Below are 27,057 nucleotides of genomic sequence, written 5' to 3'. Positions count from 1 at the left end.
CAAAACCCAGGAGTCAGCGCAAGTGCAGTCCACATGCAGTTTTTAATACAAATATTGTACAATCAATAACAGGCACTCTTTTTTGAACTTGAGCATTTATGATTCTATATCTTTAGCTTTTCATGCATGCTTGTGTTGTTTTTGTGTTTCTGTGTTAATTGTACAGTATTTAACTTTTCTTTTTAATCTAATGATGTTTTTATATAACGAATGTAAGGCTTCTTTTTAAGCCTACTGTCTATATGATACTTACCGAGACAGTACTATTCTTGCACATTATCTATTATAGGCCGAAAAAATTGGACAAAACGCTGCGTGGGTACAATTATCTCCCATAACCATGCGCCACCGTGGATCCCAAGCACTGTCTGAGTGCTTCCCCCTTACAGGATGTAGGTGGCGCGTCCTCTTTCTTTATGAGCTGCAGACCCTCAAAAAGCCCATAACATATCAAGAGGGGAGGCGGGAGGGAAACTCTAATAGTACTGTCTCGGTAAGTATCATATAGACAGTAGGCTTAAAAAGAAGCCTTACAGTCAATATAACACTTACCTCGACAGTACTATTCTTGCACAGAATACCAGAGTGGTGTGAGGGTGATATGTAGAGTATTAAACTCCTTAATCAAAATCACTTAAATCCAAGGATTAAGATACCCAGGCAATTTTCGAACAGTACTACCGTAAAAGAAAATATACCCAAGAAAAATACCTTAGACTGACGTGACCATGCTGGCAACCACTGCTTTGGCAATGCCATACGACTGGTCAAGCCTGAGACTGGAAAAGTCTCGCATATAGTGGTTAATAAACGTGGCTGGAGTCTTCCAGAACGCGACCGCCATTATGCTTTGGAGCGAGGCACCCCGCACGTGCGCCAACGAGGAGCCGATAGCCCGAATCTCGTGTGCCCTGATGTCAGGGACCACATCCACTTGAGCATGAACATAAGCCTGTTTGATAAGCAAGGTCAGCCAACGAGCTAAAGTTTGTCTAGAAATATCCGATTGGTACTTCGGATTAAGCGAGACAAACAGTGACCGCTTAGAAGACCGAAAGCTACGTGTTCTATCCAGGTACACTCTAAGGGCACGTACTGGGCAGAGGAAGCGATCAGGGTCATCATGTTCAAGAGTGGGAGCCAAGGCTTGAATGACTACTGGTTTGGACAACTCCGAGGCATTCTGATTCTTGGCTCGAAAGTCTGGTAGGAAAGCCAACGTCACCTGATGTGTGGTGAACTCAATGTCAAATTCCAGGCCACTCAAAGCTTGAATACCACTGAGTCTACGGCAAGTGGCTAAAGCGATGAGGAACACAGTCTTAAAAGTCAGGAACTTGATACTAATGCCTGCCAGGGGTTCAAACTCCTTGCTACGCAGGAGTTTGAGAACCAGGAAGACATCCCACTTGGGAAATGAAACCCGAGGTTTAGACACCGCTGCATTGCTAATACCCGAAAGGACATTAGCGATGAGGGAGGAACTGATCAAGTGTTCAGGTCTGCGACCAGTAGCAGCCGCAATCGTGGAAGTGATGGCAGATTTGTATCCAAGAAGAGTCTTAGAAGAAAGACTCTTCTTTTGATACACTTCCACCAGGAAGTTGGCCAAGTCCTGTGTTGAGGGATAAAGCGGCTTTATCCCCTTGGACAAGGCGAAGGAGGCCCAAGCTCTCCAGCGTAAGTCGTAGAGCTGATTAGTTGATCGCCTCTTAGCGTTCAAGGAAAACTCTACTGAACTCTTGTGCAATCCTAGTGCAAGCAGTTTGGAGCGCACAAGAGCCATGCGGTCAAGCACAGACTCTCTGGACGTGGATGAGGGAGGCCTGATCGAGGCTGGAGCAGACTTCCCCCGTCCAGATTCAGAGGTAGAGGGTCTACGTGGGTGAGACCGCGAAGATCTGGAAACCACGGAGCTGTTGGCCAGTAAGGCGCGACCAAAATCAGTCTTGGCCGTTCCTGCAGATACTTTGCCAGTACCCTCGGAATCAGAGATGTCGGGGGATAGGCGTAAGCATCGAGGAGCCTCCACGAGAGAGTGAATGCGTCCACGTGGAACGCATTCGTGTCTCGAAAGGGGCTGACGTACCTGGGAAGCCGAGCGCTGAATCGAGTTGCGAACAGATCGATCAGAGGACGGTCCCACCTTGCCCACAGACGCCGTAGAACGTTGTGAGCGATGGTCCATTCTGTGGGGAGAACCTGATCGCCCCGACTGAGAATGTCGGCCAGGGCGTTCAGTTTCCCCGGAACGAATTGGACTGACATCCGGACCTGATTGGTCTGGCACCAGAGCAGAATCTCCTCCGCCAACAGGGAGAGGGACCGAGAATTGGTGCCCCCCTGGTGGCGAAGGTAAGCTAGGCATGTGGTGTTGTCCCCGTGGACCAACACATCCTGATCCCGAATCAGGAGGCGAAACTCCAGCAGAGCCCGACGAACCGCCTCCAACTCTAGAAAGTTGATGTGTAGGAGGGACTCCTCCTGGGTCCAGACCCCCTGGGCCTCGTGCAGGTCCAGGTGGGCCCCCCAACCCCGCGTAGAAGCGTCGGTGTACAGGAAGAGAGACGGCCGTCTCGGTTGGATAGGCACCGCAGAGTTGAGCCAGATCGGGTCCAGCCATTGGACTACAGCCTCGTGAAACCAAGGCCCGATCTGGACCAACTCGGTGTAATCGAGAGGCCTGGAAGTCCGATCTGCTACTGCCCGTTGCAGGGGACGTTTGTGTAGCCTTGCAAGGGGCAGCAGCAGAGCGACAGACTCCATGGAACCCAACAGTTCCGCCAGCCGTCTGTGAGGAACAGCGCGGCAAGCCTGAATGGAGAGGATCTTTCGCCTCAGGGAGAGGATTCTGTCCGGGGAGGGAGACACAGTGTAAAGCACTGTGTCGAACGCCATCCCCAAGTAGCAAAACTGCTGGGCTGGCACGAGGTCCGACTTGTGCCACTGTATCTGGAACCCCAAGGCATGGGTCCGGTCCAGGACCTGCCGGGTGTGTTGGAGGCATTGATCGCGAGACTGGGCCAGGGTGAGCCAATCGTCCAAATATTGACGCAAACGCACACCCTGAGCTCTGACCAACGCCGCCAGCTCCTTGACCACCTTTGTAAAAATCAGCGGGGCCAAGGACAGGCCGAATGGGAGGGCCCGAAACTCGAACACTGTGCCCTCCCAAACAAACCGGAGCAGATGTCGGTACCCCGGGGCCACCAGGATGTGGAAGTAAGCATCCTGGAGGTCCACAGACGTGGCCCAATCGTTTGGCCGGATGGCCAACCGGACCGACGAAGGGGTTTCCATCTTGAACTTGCACCTGCGAAGGTACAAGTTCAAGGTGGAGAGGTCCAACACCGGCCTGAACCTGCCGTCCTTTTTGGGGACGGTGAACAGGCGGGAGTAGAACCCCGGAGAAGGCTGAGAAAGGGGGTAGACAGCCTTCTTCTCGACCAACGAGTTCACCTCGTCTTGAAGAGCCTGCCATCTGGCAGGGTCTCGAGGAGGGGGGAACGTCAAAGGTAGAGCGGACAATGGAGGTTGTGACGACAGCGGTAGAGAAAACCCCGACCCCACCACCCTCAAAATAAACTGGTTGGAGACCAGTCTGCCCCACATGTCGCGGGCCCGAAAAAGGGAACCGACGGACGAAAGAGGGGCAACTTGAGGGGGCGTCAACGTAGGGCCGGGACTCACTGAAAATTCTGCTGGCGGGCAGGCGCAGGCTTGCGACCACCCCCCTGGTGGTGCTGCTTACCCTTACCTGTCTGAGCACCCTTCTTCTTGCGCTTGGGAGCACGAGAAGCCGGGGCCGCAGGGGGGAACGCGACAGGCGCCTGAGAGGAGGAAGAAGGAGGCAGTGAAACTGGCTTCTTCTTCTTCTTCTTCTGAGGCTGGGAGCTGGAGGTGACTGTAGCACTTCTCTTACTCCCCGCCGACGTCGCCGAAGCAGCGAGGCCAACCATCAGAGAATCAGTGTTCCTCTGGCGTGTGGACTCCACCACAGAACGGACAGTGCCCGGATGAAAGAGGGAAGAAGGCTGAGGAAACGTGTTCCTCAGACTCTTCCTCATATCCGGAGGCACTAAAGAAGTAGCCAGAAAATGATCACGGAACAGGGCCAACAAGTGGACCCGTGTTCCAATGGCCAATTCTGCCGCAGTCGTCACGCACGAACGCACGGCATGCAAAGCCCGATCCACTCGAACCGTGTCAAGGACCCGAGTGGAATCGGACTCTGCCCGATCGGGAGGGTCCAACAGTGTGGACAGCGTGCTCATCCATGTCAAGGCCTGTGATTGGGCCTCGACAATGGAAGAAACGGTGGCCTCAAGATTGTGGAACGAAGCAGAGCTCAGTTCCACCTTCTTGACCGAAGGCACCTCCCCAACGAACACATCACCGTCAGCCCCACCCTGAACACTCGAAGTCTGGAAAGGGAGAGTTCGAGAGTCAAAGGGAAAAGGGAGGGACGAAACAGATTGGACACGAGGAAACAGTGGAGGTGCGCCTCCCGAAGGAAAGCACGGCACTGAATCCGCGTCCTCCCGAGGAACATAGGTCGCGTTCGCACGTGAATCTGTACTCCTCAGGCGATGTGCTGCCGCTTCCACCGTGGCACTAAGACTAGGGTGGAACGCGAATTGCTGGCGGCCGGATCGTTCATAAAACGAGCCGCCAGCAGACGCGGCGTGTGCCTCCCGCGCCCGGGCCGAAGCGGACTCCAAGGACGAGAGGGCGTCGGAGGGAAGGACGTCCTGAAACTGTTCAAACGTCCTTCTAGCTGTGCGAGGGAGAGCCTCCTGCCTCTCGTCCTCAGACTCCACGTCCTGTGTGTCAACCGAAGGGTTGGGAACACTAGACGACAGACGCTTAAGAGAGGCATCCGTGGCGTCAAGACGCCGCGTGATGTCTGTCATGTACTGTTGGAAAGTACGAAGCATAGCTTCGGAAGTTCCATCAGAAACCGGCAAGGGTAGAGAATCAGTGTTAACCTCAGGGCGACCCTGATCCTCCTCCCCATCGTCCTCTGACTCACTCTCCTCTTCACTTCCCGACAACTCCTCAACAGCAGGAGTGTAGGAAGCTTGAGGGGGAGGAGCCGAAAGTGATGAAGTAGGCTGTGACGAAACGCCCACTGAAGCAAGAGGCCGCGAAGACCCCTGCCCCAAAGACGAAACGTCTCCAGCAGCCGAAGGGAGAGAACAACAAAAACCCTGCGACTGTTGGGTCAGTCCAGCCAACGAACCCCCGCCATTTATAGACTGAACAGGGACCCATCGGGTCTGATCAGAAAAGAAATGGTCCGGTCCGGTCGGGGGTGCCGATCCGGTCCGGTCGGGTGGTCCGGTGTTCCGGTGATCCGGTCCGGTCCGGTGGTCCGGTCCGGTCCCGTTCGGCACAAAAGTGTTCGGGTGGTTCGGTCCGGACGTGGAAACACCGTACCACCCGGACCCGTAGGTCCGGTGGTCCGGTGTGTTCCGGTTCGGTGCCAGACCACCCGGACCAACAGAGGTGGTCGGGTGGTCCGGTCCCGACCGGACCACTGGTCCCGTACCGTACCATCCGGACCCGTAGGTCCGGTGGTCCGGTGTGTTCCGGTTCGGTGCCAGACCACCCGGACCAACAGAGGTGGTCGGGTGGTCCGGTCCCGACCGGACCACTGGTCCCGTACCGTACCATCCGGACCCGTAGGTCCGGGGGTCCGGCAAGGGCCAGAGGTACTGTCCCGCACCGGACCCTAAGGTCCGGTACGGTCCCGTACCATGGGTCCCGTCCGGACCAAACCCGGAGGTCAAGTCCAGTCGGGACCCGTGGGTCCGGTTCGATCCCGACCCGTAAGCCTGGACCGTTCCGGACCCTTGGTCCGGACCATCCGTCACCCGAACACCAGACGCTAAGGAATGGCGTGGGGTCAAGACGGTCCGGTCGGAGGTGTCGGTCTGAGCAACAGAAACAATGTTCCCGTCGCCCTGACCATTCGACAGAAGTACCACGTTCTGTCGAACACCTCCACGTCCAGTAACTAGTCGGCCGGAGCGTTTCATAGAGGGACAGCCACCAGTCACACGGACGTCAGAGGGAACCGTAGTAGCAGTGGTCGTAGGCACGAAGCCTGAAACCCCTGCCCCCACAGGACCGCCCTGAACGGGGTCAATTCGCATCCCAACCCCAGCGGGGAGGGAATTCATAGACCCCGTCATCTCCTCCGATCTCCCCCCCCATGAGTCCGAGACTACTGTCGAAACAGCAGTAGACGACCCAGCGAGGGAGTTCAGAGGAGGACCCGTGTCCCTCCTGGTTTCCACAGCGGTGGAAACCGAGGAGGGCACAGGAGAGGCACCGGAAAAGAAAGAAGTCGAAACCTGAGTCTCTCCCGTAGCCCCTAGATCAGATTCACCAACCCCCAAAGAGGGTTGGGAATCGACCCGCCCCCGGATTCGAGCCAGGGAGGAAAAGGAAACCTTCCCCCCAGGCTTGAAACCGGGAGAAGCTGAAGCCTGAGACTGAGGGCCGGACAACGGCGTCGAAGGGGGGGAAGCGTGTTCCACGGAAGGAGAAGGAGAAAGAAGCTTTTTCTTTCCCCTCGACCTTCCCCGAACCTTCGACGGCGCAGCCCCGCCCGAAGTCCCAGGTTCAAGCCCAGCCTGTTTGAGCAAGCTCGCATTGAGCTTGCTCAAACAGGCTTTCTCCGCCCTCCCTCGCCGCAAACGCAAAGCGTTTGGGGAGGGAGAGTCGGAGCGCCGAAAGGTCCCCCTGTCCGTGCGCAAAACATGACGCTGTGCGCCCGGAGAAGGGTTGCCCCCGGCAGACTCTGGTTCCGTAGAACCAGAGCCCAAAACAAGACGAGACATCCTACCTCGCCCTGTACGTACCCTTAAAAAATCGAGAATTAACAAAATTCAAAGAAAATTAGGTCAATACTCAAGTGAATGAGGCGAAACGAGAAGCAGACGACCGGTCACCACGAAGTAGGACGGTAGGCACGCCGAGTCCGCCACACAACAACGGAGGCACAAGTTGGAAGAAAAACAACGTAGCCTCAAGCCAGAAGTGGAATAACACACAAAAATCCAACAGGTGGTACTCCACACAGAAAAGAAGACTCTAGAATCCAAAATAATCCGGGAGCGCAGCAGAAACACAGCCTACTGTCACGCGCGAAAAAAGAAAGAGGACGCGCCACCTACATCCTGTAAGGGGGAAGCACTCAGACAGTGCTTGGGATCCACGGTGGCGCATGGTTATGGGAGATAATTGTACCCACGCAGCGTTTTGTCCAATTTTTTCGGCCTATAATAGATAATGTGCAAGAATAGTACTGTCGAGGTAAGTGTTATATTGACATATTTGCATGATTCAAACGAATGCATGATCTTCAATCAAATCTTCTGAGCCAAACAACACAGCGGTATAAATATTAAGTTTATGATGCGCATCGTTCTTCCACCCATGGCTTTCCCTGGGTATAAATGCTGAAAGTTGCTGACATCTGCATGTACTCTCACACACCGAGTATTATACACAGAATTCATACACAGAAGTCCTCACAAATACATGTACTGAAGCCCGAACACGCACTAATACACAAGGACACAAATATAGACACATACATACACACGCACAGAGACAAAGAGAGACAAACACACACTAGAACGTAGACACAGACACAGTGTAATACACACCCAATCTCACAAAATGTACCTGTATTAAAAATTGTCCACACACACACACACACACACACAGATAGTTCATCATGGAAGTTAACACACACACACACACACACACACCAAGCAAAGTGGAAAAAAGTAATTACCAAAACTCCATCTCATTACATCATTTTACTAAGTTTTTATTACCCACTTTCTTTAGTCTCACACAAAGAATAATTATCTGTATTTTATTTCTTACTGCATGACTCATTTAGATATTTCAACAATAGTACATTTTCATTTCAACTCTATACATATCACTTTAGTATTCATGAAGACAAAATCCAAAGCAAACCAAAGTTAGTGCACGCATGTTTACAAACTGAAATGGGTGTGAAATAAGTTGTTAAACATCTGACAGACAAAACAGCATTACACTTACAGAAAACCAGTGTGTTGGTTGATAATTGTTATAAAACAGAAAACCAGTGTGTTGGTTGATAATTGTTATAAAACAGAAAACCAGTGTGTTGGTTGATAATTGTTATAAAACAGAAAACCAGTGTGTTGGTTGATAATTGTTAAAAAACAGAAAAAGAAGAAACCACTGGTAAAAAGAAGAAAAGAAAAGAAAAAGAAATTGATCACTAAAATAGAAAAAGGTGTAAAAACAAAAACAATTTCATTGATCACCAGATGCAGATGTTCAGATCAAATGCCCTTTTCTCAACACGAACGACTTGCAATACAGCAGACACTATCTTACATTGGATGCAGTGCTAAGATACATGAAACATATTCTAGTCTGCTGCTGCAATATTTGTAGTCTAATAGAGTCCATTTTTACCTGCCCTTGCAACCATGCCTTTCCAATGACCACCCAGTGCCCCTTATGAGCACCTCAAAGGATCCCCAACGAATTGTTCTTCTATAATTCATCTTCACATCACGACCATTTATGGTTGGTCCCTTAGGGTGGTCTTTATTGACATGTTCACCTGTCTGTTCAAGCATTACACTACTTCTCTTCTTTTTATGACTATGTAAGAATACAATCCTGTCAAAAATAAATAAGAAAAATTAATCTTTTCAGGATCTAGTTAGCGCCCTTCTGGGTTTTCCTTATCAATGGGCAAATTTGAACCTATTCTCTAAATAAAAAGCATCTGAATCAAGCCACTTCTGTACCCTTGTTGAAGTCACTTTCTATGCATTATTAATACTGATTGTTTTTCATGCATGTGTGGCAGACTATCTGGCACGCACACTTACACATTTCCATTTTTAGTTTCACATTATTTTTTACGGTTAAGATCCTTTCCCACTGTAAAAACCAGCAACAGATCTAGAATTGCACAAAAAAAGAGAATGGCATCAAGTAATCGCACAAATGAAGGTAAACAAAATTATGAAAATATGTTTGTTCTATCGAATTAGACGAGGTTGGGAAATAACTGTCAGGTTTTTTCATGGGCTATACAGAAGAGTTGTGCCCCTGGATACTGAGGCAAATACGCAATAGCTCTCAGGGCAAATAAAACAAGTGATTGTGGCAACACAGTGAATACTGACATCCAATGTGCATGTTTTGACAGAAGGCTGCAACATCACAAGCAGACTCAGCCATGTATGCAGTGCCCGCTCGATACAATGCGTTCATTTTTCTCGCCAAAAAATATGCAAATTAGAGATTCTGCAATCATGTTGGCGTGCCTCAGCTTGAGGTGGCGACAACTCTGCCACAGCCCTTCACAACTCTGACAGAGTTATTTCCCGAATGCATCCATTAAAGCTCTTTGCCAACTTCACTTTGATCTATGTCACATGTTTGACAAAATGGGAGGAGTGGTGATAGAGAGAACCGAGGTAATGCTGTTAATTGCTACCTTGTGACCCTGTATTGCTAAGATATATGAAGGTGAGAATGCTTACAGCGTAGGTTTCAAAAAACAGGACGGGAGAAAAATTAGTCTTACTGTGTATTATATTGATGCGCTAGCATTAAACACTCTTTGGAAAACAAATGAAAAACAAGAAGGGTGGTCAAATCTCACATGCAAGCATTCTCATATGCTCTGTAAACCATAATTCATAGATTGATAATTACAAATTGAAATTGCATGAAATGTGTAACTTTTCTTTCACTCTGTTGTACAACTAACGCCCAGTTTCAAACACACAAGCAATCATATATGTATGGATTTTCAAGATACAGTATTATCAAGATATGGAATGATATCAATGACCATGCAACTGAAGCAAAACGAAACTCATCTGATAGATGACTCTACCTTCCTCCCCCCTCTGCCCCCACCTCACCCATCAACTCCCCCTTCCCCACCCCCTCCCCCTCTTGCAGAAGATGTGGCACTTTTGGAAAGACTTACAAAAACAGAGATATGAATGTACTGGCAGGAAAACTAAAAACAAAATGAAAAAAATGTGCAACAGAAAGAATCAATCTTATAATCAGTCTGATAAACAATTAAATTGTCCTCATTATAGTGTACATGTAATTAAAATGATTGGGCTTAATTTTATTTGACAAATTTGACAAAAAAATTACTGTCCATACAAGTTTTCGGCAATTTTCCGAAGATTAAAGGCATATTCCCTGGTATCACCTTTTCCCAACTGGGAAAAAAGTTCTTCATCTTTGGCTTTGCCAAATTTACATCGATGAAGTTTTTTTTATCAATTTGAAAGAAGATTCATTGTTCCTCTGAATACTGACGCCAGATAAAACTTCCCTACTTATAGAATGACAGGTATTCACTGGTGTAGCAAAGGCAATCCCTACATCTGGGTTGTTCCTTGTTCAGTTGTTCCATAAACTCCTTCCTAGCTGCTCCATTTGATTTAGCATAACTGCATGACTCGTTAACTTTTGCCCAGAGAACACTGCACCAAAGAATTGTACTTTGTAGTGAAAGGGTATGTTGATCTGGGCTACAAGTGTAAATAGGATACAGATACATTTCTGATCTAAATAAAAGAGTTGGATCAGTTTGTCATTGCTGCTAGAGACTTGTATAATCATGCACTGACAAAAGTCATTCCCAGCCTCCACTGAACTACAGGACATCCTTCAGGGATGCACATAGAATTCAAATCGAAGATTCTACAGAGATCTTACAGCTAAGGATCTAAGCAAAAAGGTGCATGTTTCAAAAAGGAATGGTGTGGTACATGTATTGGGTATGGTAACAAAAAAAGAGGAAAAACAACTGTTGGGAGTCTTATAATTGGTTCAATAATACACCAATACACTCAGAACTTTAAAAAAAAGCAGAAAAAACATTGAACAAGACAATATGTATACAAACAGTATAATGAATCAAAGTTCATACCACAGACCTGGCGAGTTTTCATTTGCAAATCATCATCTACATGTACAAAAATACGTCAGCCGAACCCACTCACACACTGGCAAATACACATCCTTGCTATACATTAAGTTACACAGCGAGGCCATACAATCTATGTAGAAATAATTCTATACATTTATGTACAATGATTGACACGCAGTCATAATTCATATTATAATCGGTTCAGCATTATGGTACCACTTCTGCCTGAAAGAAGGCTTGCTGTCAATTTCTGCTGAATCAAAAGTGTCAATTGAAAAATAACTGTGTGTACGAAAAAAAGGCGCACAGGCCATTTTGTTTCCGACAGCTACTTTTATATCTAAATTATCTGATCAAATTTAAAACTTAGGGTTAGGGTTAAAACTTTTGTTTTTCAAACAGAAAGAAAAATAAATAAATTGCAGGCCTTTTGGTCTTGATGATGATAATTGTATTCTCATTTTCCATAACGTTTGTTGTTCTGTTCTTTCGATCTTTCTCTTTCTTTACTGCATGCTTACTTGATTGATTGATTGATTGATTGATTGATTTACAAATCTGTTTATCTATATAACTATTCATGTTTTTCCAAGTGTACATATATACTACTCCTAACCTCACTTTAACAAATGGTTTACTAACTTTGTATCAATTCCGATCATATGTTCAACAGAAATCTGACAAGCAAGTATTCAGCCAGGCCCGAGTTCAAAATTATGCAAAATCAGAAAGAGCTTGTTTCAAAAGCCAACATATAAAGAAGTACAAACTTTGGTTTGAGCGACAGGGTCTTTATTATACACAGGTTCTTGAAACAGCCTCTTCAGTGGGAATATTAAGAACATTTAATGAAAAAGAGTGTGAAGCGAGCAAGTGCAAATGCCACAATTAATCTTTGGTCGATTAAGCCAAATTAAGAAACTTCACTGCGTACAGATCTTCAAAAGCACAATAACATGACTCTCAACTCCCACCCCCATGCCCTCACTGTTAATGACCAATGACCCGTCGCGATATAACCTTCGTGGTTGAAAACGACGTTAAACACCAAATAAAGAAAGAAAGATCAGCACATTTTACAAGCAAACAAATGTTAATGTTATAATAAACATAATACCCATTTCATTCCTTTGAATGGTATAGCAAGGTTTTTTGCACTTTCAGTTGCCCAAAAAAACAATTTTACACGGTTTTGTAACAAAGTCAGTCTCCAGTGATGCAACTTGGTGCTGGTGTGAAACTGACTGAAAATATATTGACAAGCTGAAAATGAGCTTTGACATAGCTAGGGATCCACTTTGTCAAGAAATGTGGTATAAACTTGAACGTGCTGAATAGAAAAATAGAATTGAAGAGTTAGATAACTCTGCATTGTGTAAGTAATCAAGGTGGTAATTGTGGCAACTGCACTACATGTTCCGACTTGGGAGATACACGGTGTCACAAATTCAAAGCAAAAAATATTATTATCTACCACATACACACATCCGAATACAGTACAGGGCTCCCCACTGACCGTCCGCCTATAGAAGATCCCAGACCCCTAACTTTAATGTGTACGGGGTCCTTGGACCTCCAAAGTGGAACTGAAGCGGGTCCAATGACCGGAAGGTTCATATTTTTGCTTTTGGAAGGCACATTCCTTGCTGAAACATGATCTTTGGGGTGTTCATTTCAACGTAATGCCTCCTTTTGGAAATTCAGTTAGCCCTTTACAAAACAAGCATGGTCATATCGGTTAGATTTAGTCTACGTAAAGTTGCATCGGTACAGAACTGGCAGAGCATTTCCTGAAAACAGTACCGATGGTACGCATGATACAGGAAATTTATAGTGCGTCCCGGGACCCGCTCTATTCGTGATTTGTGCTTTCCGGGTCCGCTCTTTTCGTGTTAAGTGCCTTACTCGACCCCCTCCATGAATTTCTAGTATGACTGGGTTTTTTTTGTTTTGTTTTTTTACTTCTAGTGCGTACAGGACACAGAGACGCACCTGGGGAGCCCTGAGGCACTACAGCAAAATTTAATAATTCTGAGGATTAGTGGTAAACAATTTCATGTTAATCAAATGCACAGAATATAAGGACTGCCAGGTTCATATACGGAACAGTCTAGCTGACTTCACAGTTATATGCGCTATAGCTTGCAAAGAACTGAAGCAGTGTATTTAAGCCATAGTAAGATTAAGATTTGCCGACAATACCGAGGTTGATACTTGACACTCAAGGATGGGACTGTGCCCGGATAGAAATGAAAAAGCTTTACGTTACTGAGGCCTGTCCCTGAGGAGCTCTCTGAAGATGAGAAGTTTTTCTAAACTGGATATCGAACAATTGGCTATTTCATGTGTTTTGAACTGCGTGTTTAAGAGGATTGGCTGATCCCTTGACATCGTGTCCTTTCATTTGTTTGTTTGTTCGTTTGTTTGTTTGCTTAACGCCCAGCCGACCACGAAGGGCCATATCAGGGCGGTGCTGCTTTGACATTTAACGTGCGCCACACACAAGACAGAAGTCGCAGCACAGGCTTCATGTCTCACCCAGTCACATTATTCTGACACCGGACCAACCAGTCCTAGCACTTACCCCATAATGCCAGACGCCAGGCGGAGCAGCCACTAGATTGCCAATTTTAAAGTCTTAGGTATGACCCGGCCGGGGTTCGAACCCACGACCTCCCGATCACGGGGCGGACGCCTTACCACTAGGCCAACCGTGCCGGTTGTCCTTTCATACATGTCCTACATATTACCCATCTACCTAGAAGACCAAACAAACTTTGTACCTTTGTGCAATGTGATTCTGCACACTGATTTAGAGCACTTAGGCCTAACAAAAAAATAGGTGTGGTTACAGTAACCCGACCTACCCTATTTTTAGGGGCCGACCCTATAACTTTTTATCACATTTGTCCAAAAAAAACCACAAAAAAACCCAAAAAAAACCGAGTGCAGAAAACGCAATGAAAGCGAAAGCGCTCGAGTCGCACACTTATTTCCCTGTCAAGTAGGTTTAATTTGTACTCATTAAAAAAAAAAGTGAAAAAAAAAAGGATTGCCTACCTTCCTACCCTATTTTTTGGGGCTATGTTACCTTAACCACACCTTTTTTTTTTTTTTGCCTTACAGAATGACTTGAAAATACAAACAGATATGCCAGCTAGCTATATATCAGACATGCTTTCCCGCAATGGACTTTAACTAATCTACACAGTTACCAGCAACATTTCATATTTCATCTACACCACGTACAGGCAAGCTGCCACAAAAAAATTTTTCTTGCGCTCATACACCCACACTTTAATTTTTTCTATCACACAATGATGTGCTTTGTACAACAATGTATCCATGTCATTTATCACCATATTGCAGCTGTACAGAATAGTTCCTTTCAAATCTCCTTTTCATTCAGGTACATGCAAATGATATGCAAATGAATGAAAGATTTACCCTATCAATTGCACAGAAAGGGAATGCATGCAATGAACCAAACTGAAAACCGGGACTTTTGCAAACAATTTAATGTTAGGAAAGAATACAATAGTGGAAAGGCTGTGCTTCTATTTCCACAGTCCATTGTAACCATCTATACAGTACAACACTTACACGCACCTCAAATGTATATAACAAATTCTAGTTTTAATTGATCACAATAACAATATGTATTCAAATATATATATAAGAATCTACATCTGACTTGAGAGCGACAATTTTAGAAAAACGACTCATATGCATCTGAAGAGGATGAGGAAACGCCAGACGTTCAACTGGACAATGACGGATAGAAAAAAACAATCATTAAAAATAGAAAAGTGCTGCCTTTCAAAGGTCTGTGCTGAAAGATTCCGGGTTGACAACAGCACCGTGAAACGAGTTCGGCCGACTGCGAACCTCCCCCTCCCCCCCTCCCCTCTCCCCGGCCTTGTGGGCGCTGTTGTTGCCGTTAGTAACAGGGTGGTCATCGCTGTACCTCATCCTCCCTAAGTGGAGGAGCTCGACAGAATCCACGGTGTCCCTGCTCTGTTTCTTCACAATGCTGACGTTGACAGAGTCCAGACTTTCCCCGTTGAGAACCAGCGACTTACTGGAGCTGGTGTCGGAGCCTCTGCGAGCGTCTCTGCCGCGTTTCTCTTTCTCTTTCTCCTTGTCCTCCTTCTTATTACGACCCTTGGAGAGACGCTGCATGTGCTTGGCCAGACCCTTGTGTTCCTCCTCGATGGGCGACAGCTTGGACATCGCCTGGGGGGAGTCCACCTCTGCTACTGGGATGTCGTCTGGATGACAGGGGGAAAGGTTTAGTGGTGAGTGAAGGGAGTAGGGAACTATAAAATTTCAAGAATAAATTTTGATTTAATTAATATACTTACCAACTCACATAGATAGCAATAACTTCGTTTGGTTGCTAAGACATTGAAGCACTCTTACATGGTAACATGGGGAGATAACTCTAAAACAAAAACCATATGCCATATAAGGCATGGTCCGTGGTGGTTATCTCCCCTACCGGTGCCCTGCGCATGCGCAGGATGTATACCGGTGATACTCATTCCGTTCTGAAACATATACCCCTTCATACAATTTGCGGGGCAGGCTGGGAGGGAATTCGATATGTGAGTTGGTAAGTATATTAATTAAATCAAAATTTATTCTTGAAATTTTATATTAAATTACATATTCTTACTCAACTCACATAGATAGCAGATTGCTAATATAGGTGGTGGGTAAATTTACTCACAGTTAACATCTTGCAAGTATCTGGCCTGCAGCTACAATAGCTGGCAGACCGAAAGTACTGAACTGCCGGGTACCAGATACGTCCCGTAGGTAAACATATTAAAAGGCATCTTCTGATGTCTAGAATTTTATCTCCCACAATTCCGAGAGGAATGGGTCACGTGAGATAGAACGCGGGAATACGTCACTGAACGAATGGTTTCCGTCCTGTGAAGACGTGTTGGTGCACTGTCTCTCTTGCTTTGCTTTCATTTTCCTCTAACCTTTCTCTGTACAAGTTTTAGTTGTAGGTTAGTTGAAGTGTATTGACTATTTTGATTGTTGGAGTTTTCGGTGTTTGTTGGTTTTTTGAACCGGGAACTTGTTGTTTCGCGTATGAATTTTATTCGTCGAAGCTAACACATGGAAATGTTAGGCGTCAGTCGGCGCGTCACGTGACCCATTCCTCTCGGAATTGTGGGAGATAAAATTACATAATTATGACGAGCTTACCTGAGTAAGTGAAGTCTAATTGTGGTTTTATCGACCACAATGTAGAGAGGAAAGGGATTACGTGCCTCGCCCTAAGTTGTCTTCAGAGTTATACTGATAACCGTTTTCCCTCCCTATCCCTTTCCTCTCTCTTTCTCTTTTTTCTGCACCATTTACACGTCGTTAAACAGTGACATATTCCCGCGTTCTATCTCACGTAATCCCTTTCCTCTCTACATTGTGGTCGATAAAACCACAATTAGACTTCACTTACTCAGGTAAGCTCGTCATAATTATGTAAGATGTGTACTATAATAGCGGGTACTTAAAATATCCCGCAGATAGGAACTCATGACTACGTTCTTGCACGTTCAATGAGCTACATTTATGACTTATGTAAGTCTCTCAGAATTGAGAACAGGTAAAGAAGAGGCCCACACTCTGACTTCTTGAGTCTGTGCTGCCTGAAGAGGGAGGACTGACTGCCCCCCCCCCCCTTTTTCTTGCCACCACTGTAGGCATGCCTAATCAATGTGGCAGACCATCTAGCTAAGGTTGACTCCACTAAGTCATTGCCTCTACAAGAGTTGATGGAAATAAACAAAAGCCTTTGTTCTTCTGATGATCTAAACGGATCAGTGCGAGTTAGAAATATATTTAAAACTCGAAATGTTCAATAGGCTAATATGGCTCTAACAGAGCCAAAATATTGCAAAGTGGATTGAATTGTATTATCGGAGCTGGTTCCTCAGGTTTCTGATTATTTGCCAGAAATTTGAATTAAACCTAAGCGCTATAGATCAGTCTTTCTCAAGCGAAACCAGATAGAAAATGTCCCTACTCCCACTTCTCTCGGAAGCTACTAGAGTAAGTATGACCGCTTCCCGTGTTTAGATTAGTAAGGCTAATTTTGTCAAGGATTAAACAATCCGATCTCAAAAGCTCCAAAACTAGGAGCAAATCCCAAGTCGGGACTGGAGATTTGTTTTCAGCCAACCAAAGGGAGGCTCCCTTAGTCACGCTGGCTATAAAGAGCCCAAGTGAAAAAATTTTGCGACCTAGCTGTTTCAGTGCAACTGATATTGCGTAACGTCTTAAAACAGAGACGTGGGAGAAAATTTGGAAAGCCGGAATAGGTGGTTCGCCACCTGCAATGAACGGAGAGAAGTGGAGTTCTTTCCGTTAATATTACGCCATTTGTTCCAAGCCAGTCAATGTGACATGAAAACTAAGACGCTGAACCCTTATGGGATCTCTAGACCAAATCCAGAGTTGAGGCAGAAGCCCCTGAGCGTCTCAATGATTCCCGTACAGTAGACACCCGTGTGGCTCGAGTGTAAAAAACGGCGCCCTCTTGCCAGCCTTAAGAGCCTTAAGGGCTGGCAACCAAGAAGAATGGGCCCATAATGTGCGACCGACAGGCCGCTCAAAGTAAAATCGAGAGTATTATCCGGGAACGGGGAGACGAACATTTAGCAGAAGGTGATAGTACCGAGAGGCCAAAAAACTTCTATCAGCGGCTTCTCCAAATTCACCAGAAGGAGTAGAAGCGCGTAGTGAGATAGAGTCCAATCCGTGTGGACATACTTGTCCGACTGACTTAGGGAGTCTGCCAAGTCATAGAGCCTCTCTGAAAGGTACTTCACTGCTAATAAGATCTCGTGGTGGTAACACCACATCAAAATCTCGCATGCTCGATGTGGCAACGATAAGGAGCGAGATGCCCCCCCTTGCTTATTGAGAAAAAAGGCCACTGTGGTGTTGTCTGATTGAAACAACACATGTTCTCGCCTGACAAGGGGAAAGAATTCCACAAGAGACAGAAGAACTGCTTCGCTGGTGGAGATAGAATCAGGGGGAACGCCTTGCCTGAGCAAAGGTGTGAGAATCCAATGATTGGTTGTGTCTGTGAACCAGACGAGAAAAACACTAACATGATCCAGGTCTTTGTTTGATTGCTTAGAATCGAAATAAAATGTAGCCACTTACGATCTATTTTGTGTATCCAAAGGTGGAAGTAAACATCGGCACGATCTTTGTAAGTGACCCAAGAAAGGACCTCAATAAAGTGGTAGTCCTAATCCCCCTCCAGCCGCTGTGGTAAAACACAAAGGCAGAAAGAAGAAGCCAAGCACTAAGACTCCAGTTGACATAACTGTCAATAGTATGAATGAAAACGTGCTATTGTTTGTCCACTGAACCCGACCGCTAAGACGCCCCGAGGGGATAAAATGGTGGGTATTTGGCAAAGCGCCATGCCGGGAAGATAAAAGCCAAGCTGAGAAAGGCCAGCTTAGCGCTTTTCTTTGATAAGACAGGCCGAGGGCCTTTCTTTGCTGTGAGCTTCTCTTTGTTAGAGAATAGTCCGCATGCAAAGAAGAGGATTCGAAAGAACCCTCGAGCAAGGAAGAGATTTAAGTCTCACCGACAAAACAATACTGTCGGCTGAGGCCTTTTCCCAGGTGAACAGCAAAGCTAAATCCTTTATATATGTGTCCCGACAGAATACAAAGGAATCCCGTGAGTACGTAACCGCACAAGGGAAAGAACGAATCAAAGTCTTGATCAAAGACGATAATAGAAAGAAGCGCGGCCACAATCTTCTACAGCCAGGAGATAATTGTTCTTACAAACAGACAGTTTCTCCTTGCTATAAACATTAAGATGTATGATCGTCAAGTCCGGTGCAACCGGGAGCGGTTCCGTTGTAAGAAGAAAAGAACCAACAAAGTTCTTAGGCTTGGTGTAACCGAGGCCTACGGATAGCGCTCAGCGCGTGATGCGTTACTTGCGCGGGTGACGCAAGCGAAAGCGACACCGCCTCGTTGTCCACAAAGGAAGTTGTGACAAAGGAGAATCATTTGGTAAAACTTCCAAAATTTCAAATGCCCCCGAGGGAGGATCTAAGAACTTAAAGTTCGAAAATTTCCTGAAATAAGGTTCAAACCAGCTGAATGTGACGCAAGTCACAGCAAACCTGAAGCAGGAGCCTGCCATATGATGCCGGCAAAGGCAGAGGTGGGGCAAAAGATCGTTTGAGAAAACTTTCATAAGTTGAAAAACCACCAAAGAAGACTCTAAAAACTTAAAGTTCGCAGATTGTTCCTGATAAGGAGCAAAATCAGCCAAAGCTGATGGTGAAGTAACGCCAGATGACTATGCTACTGCTAACCCCTCAGGGAAACAGTGCGTACTAACCTCTGCTGCTAGTGCCAAAATGATGGCAGCTTCCTGTTCAGTAGTATCCCAACGATCGTTGAAAGGATGAGAACCGGAAACCAATCCCGGCAAGGCAACATCTGCCGAAACCGGAAAAGGTTGGGGAAAACAAATTTCCGGAAGCCAGAACTCCGCGAACGGATGTACCATCCACCTTGCCTTGTGCCAGCCACAAAGCTGGGAGAGGAAGCGGATGCAGCCCGTGGAAAGGCAGAGGAAGCCGCAAAAGCGGAACCGGAAGCCAAAGACTGATGATTGCCAACTGCCAACACCAAAGTGTTAACGGCGGAAGGCAAAACCATCCTGCTACCGGAAGCGACAGCCGCCGAAGCCATCTTGCCTGATGGCAAGGCAAAGGAAGAAATCAAAGGTCTGCCAGTGCTAGCGAGACGAAGCTTCCGGTTGGTGGTCGCAGAATGATGATCCACACGACCAGGAGCAGCAAGCCAGGGCTGAGCCTCTGCAGGAGTGTCCCCATGAGCCGATAACAGCGGAAGAGGAACATCGCTCTGATAAACTTTCGCAAGCTGATAAGCCACAGCAGGTGACTCTAAAAACTTGAAGTTCTCAGCCCGTTCCTGAGAAGAAGCGAAATCAGCAAAAGCTGATGGAGGAGGAGCAGCTGAAGTGGTTGCCGCAGACACCCCTTCCGAGAAGTAGTGTGCAGTAACCTCCGCTGCCAAAGCCAACAAATGATGTAGCTTCGCCGGAAGTCGGCGAGGAGCTTCCTCATCTGCATCTGACGCTTCTTCTTCCATATCCTGCTCATCCCCAACAGAAGCATCATAACGATCATCTGAAGGATGTCCAGCAGAACCGAAATCCGATGAGGCAACTTGAGCCGAAACCGGAAGTGGTTGTGAAAAATTTTCCGGAAACCGGAATGCCAGCTGTAAGGCTGGGAAAGGAAGCGGATGTAGCCTGAGAAACGCCAGCGGAAGCCGCAAAAGCGGAACCGGAAGCCACAGGCTGATGAATGCCTCCTGCCGACAGCGAAGTGCTACCAGCAGAAGGCAAACCCCTCCTACCACCGGAAACCGCCCCGACCGAAACGGAGGAAGCGGAACCAGCAGAGGACTGTATAGCATGAGCATCAACCAGCCCCAATAAATTGGAACCGGAAAACCCGTAGTCTGTCTACCGGAAACCGCCCCGACCGAAACGGAGAGAGCGGAACCAGCAGACACATGCCCTTCACACCCCATGCCCAGGACCGAAACGGAGCCAGGTTGGTTTGTGGAAAGAACCTTACGGTCGGTGTGCACTTCCGCCGAAACGGAAACCGACGTCAAAGGTTTGCGTGCTTCGCCAAGAACACCCGAAGGTGCTGGTGTCCGAGACCCAGACAAAAACTTGTCAAAAGAAGAGTCTGACACTTCCAACTCCGTCGTTGGACCTGCGACCACGCCAGCGGACGTGACCGTCGCAGTCGGTTCGGAATGAACCCGCGCAAGCGATTTAACATTTCCAACCCCCGAAGGAAGAGGCAGAGCAGCACGCGTCGAGGCTATTTGCCTTTCCGACGAGATCAAAACATGCACCTCTGTCTTAAAAGACGATAAGATCGTCAGCAAATCGGCTTTAGTCAAAGCTAAATCAGCGCTAGGCGCTTGAACCTTCTTGGAAGAAGCCGAAACAGACGAGGTAGGTTTGTCAATCGAAACCGAAAACAATTCATCATTCGCCGGGTTGAAAACATAAACAGAAACGTTATCGCTTGGTGAAATTATCTGAGTACGAGACGCAGTGGTAGTAGCCACCTTAACTTTAGATTTGGTCGCATTGACTGACTGAGAACTGGGAGAGCAAGCCTGTCTGGTCGAACTCCGAGTTTTCTCTCTCTCCTTATCTTAAGGTTTGTCCGCCATTTTGTATGACAAAATTGAACCAAAACACAAGTTGCAACACGCTCCAAAAGTTAAGTCAAACGCGTCTCGATAATAAAAATGAAAGCTCTCACCCAATACTTGAAGTAGAGATGAGATAACAACAGCGTTACCAAGATTTGATGGTCAGTCACCGCCGTGAAGACCAATAGCTTTAAATCAAAGCCAGAGTACAACAGCACGTCTTGCTCCGTGCGTTGAAGAAAAAGGAATGAGTATCACCGGTATACGTCCTGCGCATGCGCAGGGCACCGGTAGGGGAGATAACCACCACGGACCATGCCTTATATGGCATATGGTTTTTGTTTTAGAGTTATCTCCCCATGTTACCATGTAAGAGTGCTTCAATGTCTTAGCAACCAAACGAAGTTATTGCTATCTATGTGAGTTGAGTAAGAATATGTAATTTAATTAGGGTGTAAAGAGATGCATGCATGTATATTTTTAATGCAGAAAAGATTCACCAAGAGACAGCCAGACAGACAGGCACACTCACTTATATACACACATATCTACCCCTCTACCCTCACCCTACCCCATCCCTCTCTACCCTACCTCTATGACAAACACAGACACACAGGCACACCGACACAGACAATCTCATAAACACAAACAGACACACACGCAGGCATGCATGCACTCATGCGTGAGCGCGCACACACACACACACACACACACACACACACACACACACACACACACACACACACACACACACACACCAAGAGCAACATTTAATGCTTACACACACAAAATTAATAAAATTGTCTAATCTGAAGTTATTTCTTCTTATTTCAATGCAGTAACCAACTAAGCACAGCACTGTCCAAAACCCTTCCACAACATTTTGCAACAATCTCACAAGGGTACCTGGCAGTTTCTTGGTTTTGAAGGAAGCATTGGTGATGGTTTTGGCCAGGATGGGGTTAGGAGTAGCGGCGGCGGTTGCCAAGGAGATACCCATGGGTCCAGCGTCACCCATACCACCCTGGGTCAGACAGTCGCAGTTCAGGATGGCTTCTGTCACCTGGAAATCAGAAACAGTACACCATGATAACTGCTGAAAGGGATGATTAACTCAAGAGTAGTCTTAGGAACAAAATGCACTTTCTGCATTAACGCATATTTTCTCATGTTTGAGATAATATACACCATGATAACTCAGCTGAAAGGGATGGTTAACTCAAGGGTAATCTGCACAGGAGCAAATTACACTTACCGCAATTTCTCGTGTTTGAGATATTAAAGTTAATTTGATTTGATTTGAGCGATTTGATGTGAGCCTTACGGTTTATTATTCTGCATGAGTGGGAGACTTGGGTAAGAAAGACTGGGTCATACACACCATAACAGGAGACACTATACAGGCTAGTCGAAGAAGAACTCAGGATGTATGGTCTGCCCTTTCAAACGCTAGTTGATTCGTAAAAATCGATACTCTTGGGCTCTATCACTAAAAGGCTACAAGAAAGCAGAACTTTTCATTCATTTAAAAAAAATTGTTTTCTCGTTAAAGAGTGTTATGTCACAGGTACGTACCACTGTACTGAAAGTCAAGATAACAGCAAGCTGAAACCACATGGACAGACAAGCAGCCAGAATCATGTGTACATAGAGATAGTATGTCTAAAACACAAAATAAAGTCCAGCAACAATTAAAGGCTACGTTGGTAACCATGAGTACCAGTATATAATTTTCCAAAGCATTAGGAAGATATACATGTAGTTATACCTTTCATTTTTCTTTTTTATTTCATTTTCATTATATTTATCATCCAATAGACAATGTTCAGAAAGAACTCTGTCAGGTTTGTATGGGTTGTGAAAGAGTGAATACTCTTGCTTTTAGTGAGGCAAACTTTCCCACATGACATTACAGGCAAGTCACTATTAAGCAAAGGATTTGTCTGAAACACGCAAACAAAGAGCACATGTGTAAACAAATGTTAGCCTCAATAAAAGCAAGAGTAGTTTCACTCGTTCACAACCCATACAAAACCAAAAGGTTTCTTTCCGGAGTTGGTTTATTGATGGGAAATGTGGGTTGCTCCCTGCCAGCGTTGAAGAAAGCAGAAAATGTCTTACCAGCTGTACGTCCGGCAGCAGCTCATAGCAAGCCCTGGCATGGACGTCTCTCACAGCATCCCTGGCCTGCTTCTCACAGCCGTTGTACCTGTAACGCAAAAAACATGACACATGAGACTCTCTAATTATTTCACACTAGTCAAGGATGTATGAAAACATTATGTTCGACTGCTCTTTCACATGGAAAACATTCAATTAACTCACAAACATCAGCCACTCTGTGCATATCATCTTTCATGGCACAGAGAGAAAGACAGAAAGACAGACAGACAGACAGACAGAGTGACAGACAGAGACAGAGTGACAGATAGACAGACAGAGTGACAGACAGTGACAGACAGATGGAATGACAGACCAACAGACCATCAAACTGGCAGACAGATAGCCAGCCGGATGGACGGATGGACGGACAAACAGACAGACATCAGACAAACAGACAGACAAAGGGACTCACATGGCAAAGTTGAGGCCCCACAGCATCTCAATCAGCAGAGCGGGACTGACGGAGATGCGCGCAGAGTGTCTGTGAGAGTTGACTTTTGGTCGCGGTCCGTTGGTGACCGGCCATGACTGTAGCTCTGTGGGGCTGACCTGGAGGCTGGGCAGGCCGGCCGTGCTGACTCTGCACACCAGCATAGCATTCTACATCAGACCTGGGAAACCCTGTTTTGCACTTAGAGTATTCTCAAACAAACTTGGTGTATTTTCAGAAAAATGAGCTACTCCCCACAGCATTTGAACATCCATGATTCAAACATGCTTCACACGCGTCCGCCACATCGTTAATTAAGTTTACCTATACAATGTACATTTAAAACTAATCCTTTTTTCAATTTTTACTGACAAAAACTGTAATCATGCATGTGTCAAAATACTGGATCGGCTTCAAGATGGGCTTGTGAATAAAAGTAGTCTAAGAAATTTTTCTCGGCGTATTTTTTTCCCACTGACCGTACTGATCGTATTCTCGACAATCATGCGTACAGAATACGGCGAAATTGTATGGGTTCCCAGGTCTGCTACATTGTTAAAAGGATAGCACCACACATAAAACAACAACACAAACGAATGAAAAATAAACAAATCAATAACCACAAAAGCTGAAATAAAATTTGAATTTTCTATTTCACTAGTTCATTTGGCAATGTTTTTTCTTCTGATATGTACATCATTCCCCCCCCCCCCCCATTTTTTTCTCATTCCTTTAACAAGGTCCCCATATCTTCAGTTATCATATCATACAGACATTTTTCTTTAACAATACAGCAAAAATTTAAGGTCCCCATATGTTGTCATTTTAAAAATTCCATTTGTCATAGTCTGTTTCTTCTCATGTCTGTGCCTTCACTTCAAACCATCACTAACCGACTTGTCCTGTGGCATTATTTTTGATTCTTGGTAAACTGTCTGTCTTTCCTCCATATATTGATTTAAAAAATCTGCGTAAAGTAATTAAGCTATTGCAAAAAAGTTACGTTTAAAACAACCACAACAACAAAAACTCACAAAATAAGGCAACATTTTCAGGTGACAAAAAAGCTCATAAAAAAGGTTAAGATCTTAAGAAGCCAGAAATAGAAGAGACGGTGCTTACTTGGACGCGGCGCGACACAAGGCTTGGTGAGAGTGAGAGGCCACCTGAGCAATGTCAGCATTGTACACCTGTACTAGCTGCGACAGTACTGCTTGCCTGCAACACACAAATTTTAACATTCATCTTACAATCACTTTGCACAGAAGCCAAGGAAGCAAGCAAAGAAAAACAGTGGAACCCGTGTGTAAAGACCCCCAATTTAACACTTTTCCTGACCCTGGCTCTTTTTGAGATGTTTTAAATAGCTTGTGCAGATGTCGCTGAATGAATTTACCCACAGAGAAAGACAGTGGAAACCATCTGTTAAGACCCCCGATTTAAGACTTTCTTGACCAGCTGCTTTCTCAGATTGTCTCAGTTGACAAGATGTGTAAATGTAGCTCTATGTTGAGACTCTTTGGCTTTTGTCTCAGATTGTCTCAGTTGACAAGATGTGTAAATGTAGCTCTATGTTGAGACTTTGGCTTTTGTCTCAGATTGTCTCAGTTGACAAGATGTGTAAATGTAGCTCTATGTTGAGACTCTTTGGCTTTTGTCTCAGATTGTCTCAGTTGACAAGATGTGTAAATGTAGCTCTATGTTGAGACTCTTTGGCTTTTGTCTCAGATTGTCTCAGTTGACAAGATGTGTAAATGTAGCTCTATGTTGAGACTCTGGCTTTTGGGCGGTCTCAAAAGAGGGGTTCCACGGTCACAAAGAAAAACAAGTCGCGTAAGGCGAAAATACAACATTTAGTCAAGTAGCTGTCGAACTCACAGAATGAAACTGAACGCAATGCCATTTTTCAGCAAGACCGTATACTCGTAGCATCGTCAGTCCACCGCTCATGGCAAAGGCAGTGAAATTGACAAGAAGAGCGGGGTAGTAGTTGCGCTAAGAAGGATAGCACGCTTTTCTGTACCTCTCTTTGTTTTAACTTTCTGAGCGTGTTTTTAATCCAAACATATCATATCTATATGTTTTTGGAATCAGGAACCGACAAGGAATAAGATGAAAGTGTTTTTAAATTGATTTCGACAATTTAATTTTGATAATAATTTTTATATATTTAATTTTCAGAGCTTGTTTTTAATCCAAATATAACATATTTATATGTTTTTGGAATCAGAAAATGATGGAGAATAAGATGAACGTAAATTTGGATCGTTTTATAAATTTTTATTTATTTTTACAATTTTCAGATTTTTAATGACCAAAGTCATTAATTAATTTTTAAGCCACCAAGCTGAAATGCAATACCGAAGTCCGGGCTTCGTCGAATATTACTTGACCAAAATTTCAACCAATTTGGTTGAAAAATGAGAGCGTGACAGTGCCGCCTTAACTTTCACGAAAAGCCGGATATGACGTCATCAAAGACATTTATCAAAAAAATGAAAAAAACGTTCGGGGATTTCATACCCAGGAACTCTCATGTCAAATTTCATAAAGATCGGTCCAGTAGTTTAGTCTGAATCGCTCTACACACACACACAGACACACACACACACACACACACGCACATACACCACGACCCTCGTCTCGATTCCCCCCTCTACGTTAAAACATTTAGTCAAAACTTAACTAAATGTAACTAAGGATAACTAACATGGCATTACTAACAAACCAGGATTGCTATTTCGCTTGTATCTCTATTTTCATCAAGGGAGACAGTGGAAAAATTGAACATTACAGAATGATTCACTGCCTTTCTTAATGCGTCTTTGCTTATCTGTCTGTGTACTTGCACACAAAAAAGCAACTAAAAACGATTCCAGAAAAGAAAGACTGCATGCCGGGCTCCTAAAAATTATAAATCGATCACAGGCTAAAGGCTTCAAACTTTCGCCACCACTCCTAGAATGTTATGTTTTAACTCAAGCCCACTTTCAATTGCTCTCTCTAAAAACAAATCAATCAAAACATGCCCCAAAGCATAGAAAATCTGTTATTAATCAACTCCATTTCCTATACTTTTATGTTAATCTACATATAATTTAAACAGAACGCCACATTAAACAACTAAACTCTGTTGTTGAACACACAACTTGTGCACTTTTAAGGTTTCACTTATTTCCATTTGCACACAAGCATGC

At 45.3% G+C, this 27,057-nt stretch overlaps 1 protein-coding gene across 1 annotated transcript in view; it reads right to left on the bottom strand.

Moving 5' to 3' along the window:
- Positions 1-7,825: 7,825 nt before the first annotated feature.
- LOC138952999 (uncharacterized) overlaps positions 7,826-27,057 on the bottom strand; it is a 46,736-nt gene continuing 27,504 nt past the window's right edge. The window contains exons 10-14 of the mRNA XM_070324770.1: positions 24,983-25,078; positions 23,843-24,010; positions 23,389-23,476; positions 22,174-22,330; positions 7,826-15,267 (exon numbers count right to left, since the gene is read on the bottom strand). Coding sequence (XP_070180871.1) covers positions 14,816-15,267; positions 22,174-22,330; positions 23,389-23,476; positions 23,843-24,010; positions 24,983-25,078 — 961 coding nt within the window. The 3' untranslated portion in view covers positions 7,826-14,815. The remainder of the gene's footprint in view (positions 15,268-22,173; positions 22,331-23,388; positions 23,477-23,842; positions 24,011-24,982; positions 25,079-27,057) is intronic.

This window comes from Littorina saxatilis, linkage group LG2, assembly GCF_037325665.1.
Source record: "Littorina saxatilis isolate snail1 linkage group LG2, US_GU_Lsax_2.0, whole genome shotgun sequence".
Taxonomy (NCBI): domain Eukaryota; kingdom Metazoa; phylum Mollusca; class Gastropoda; order Littorinimorpha; family Littorinidae; genus Littorina; species Littorina saxatilis.
Note: the sequence above shows the minus strand (reverse complement) of the source record. Positions and strands in the feature narration are given on the sequence as shown.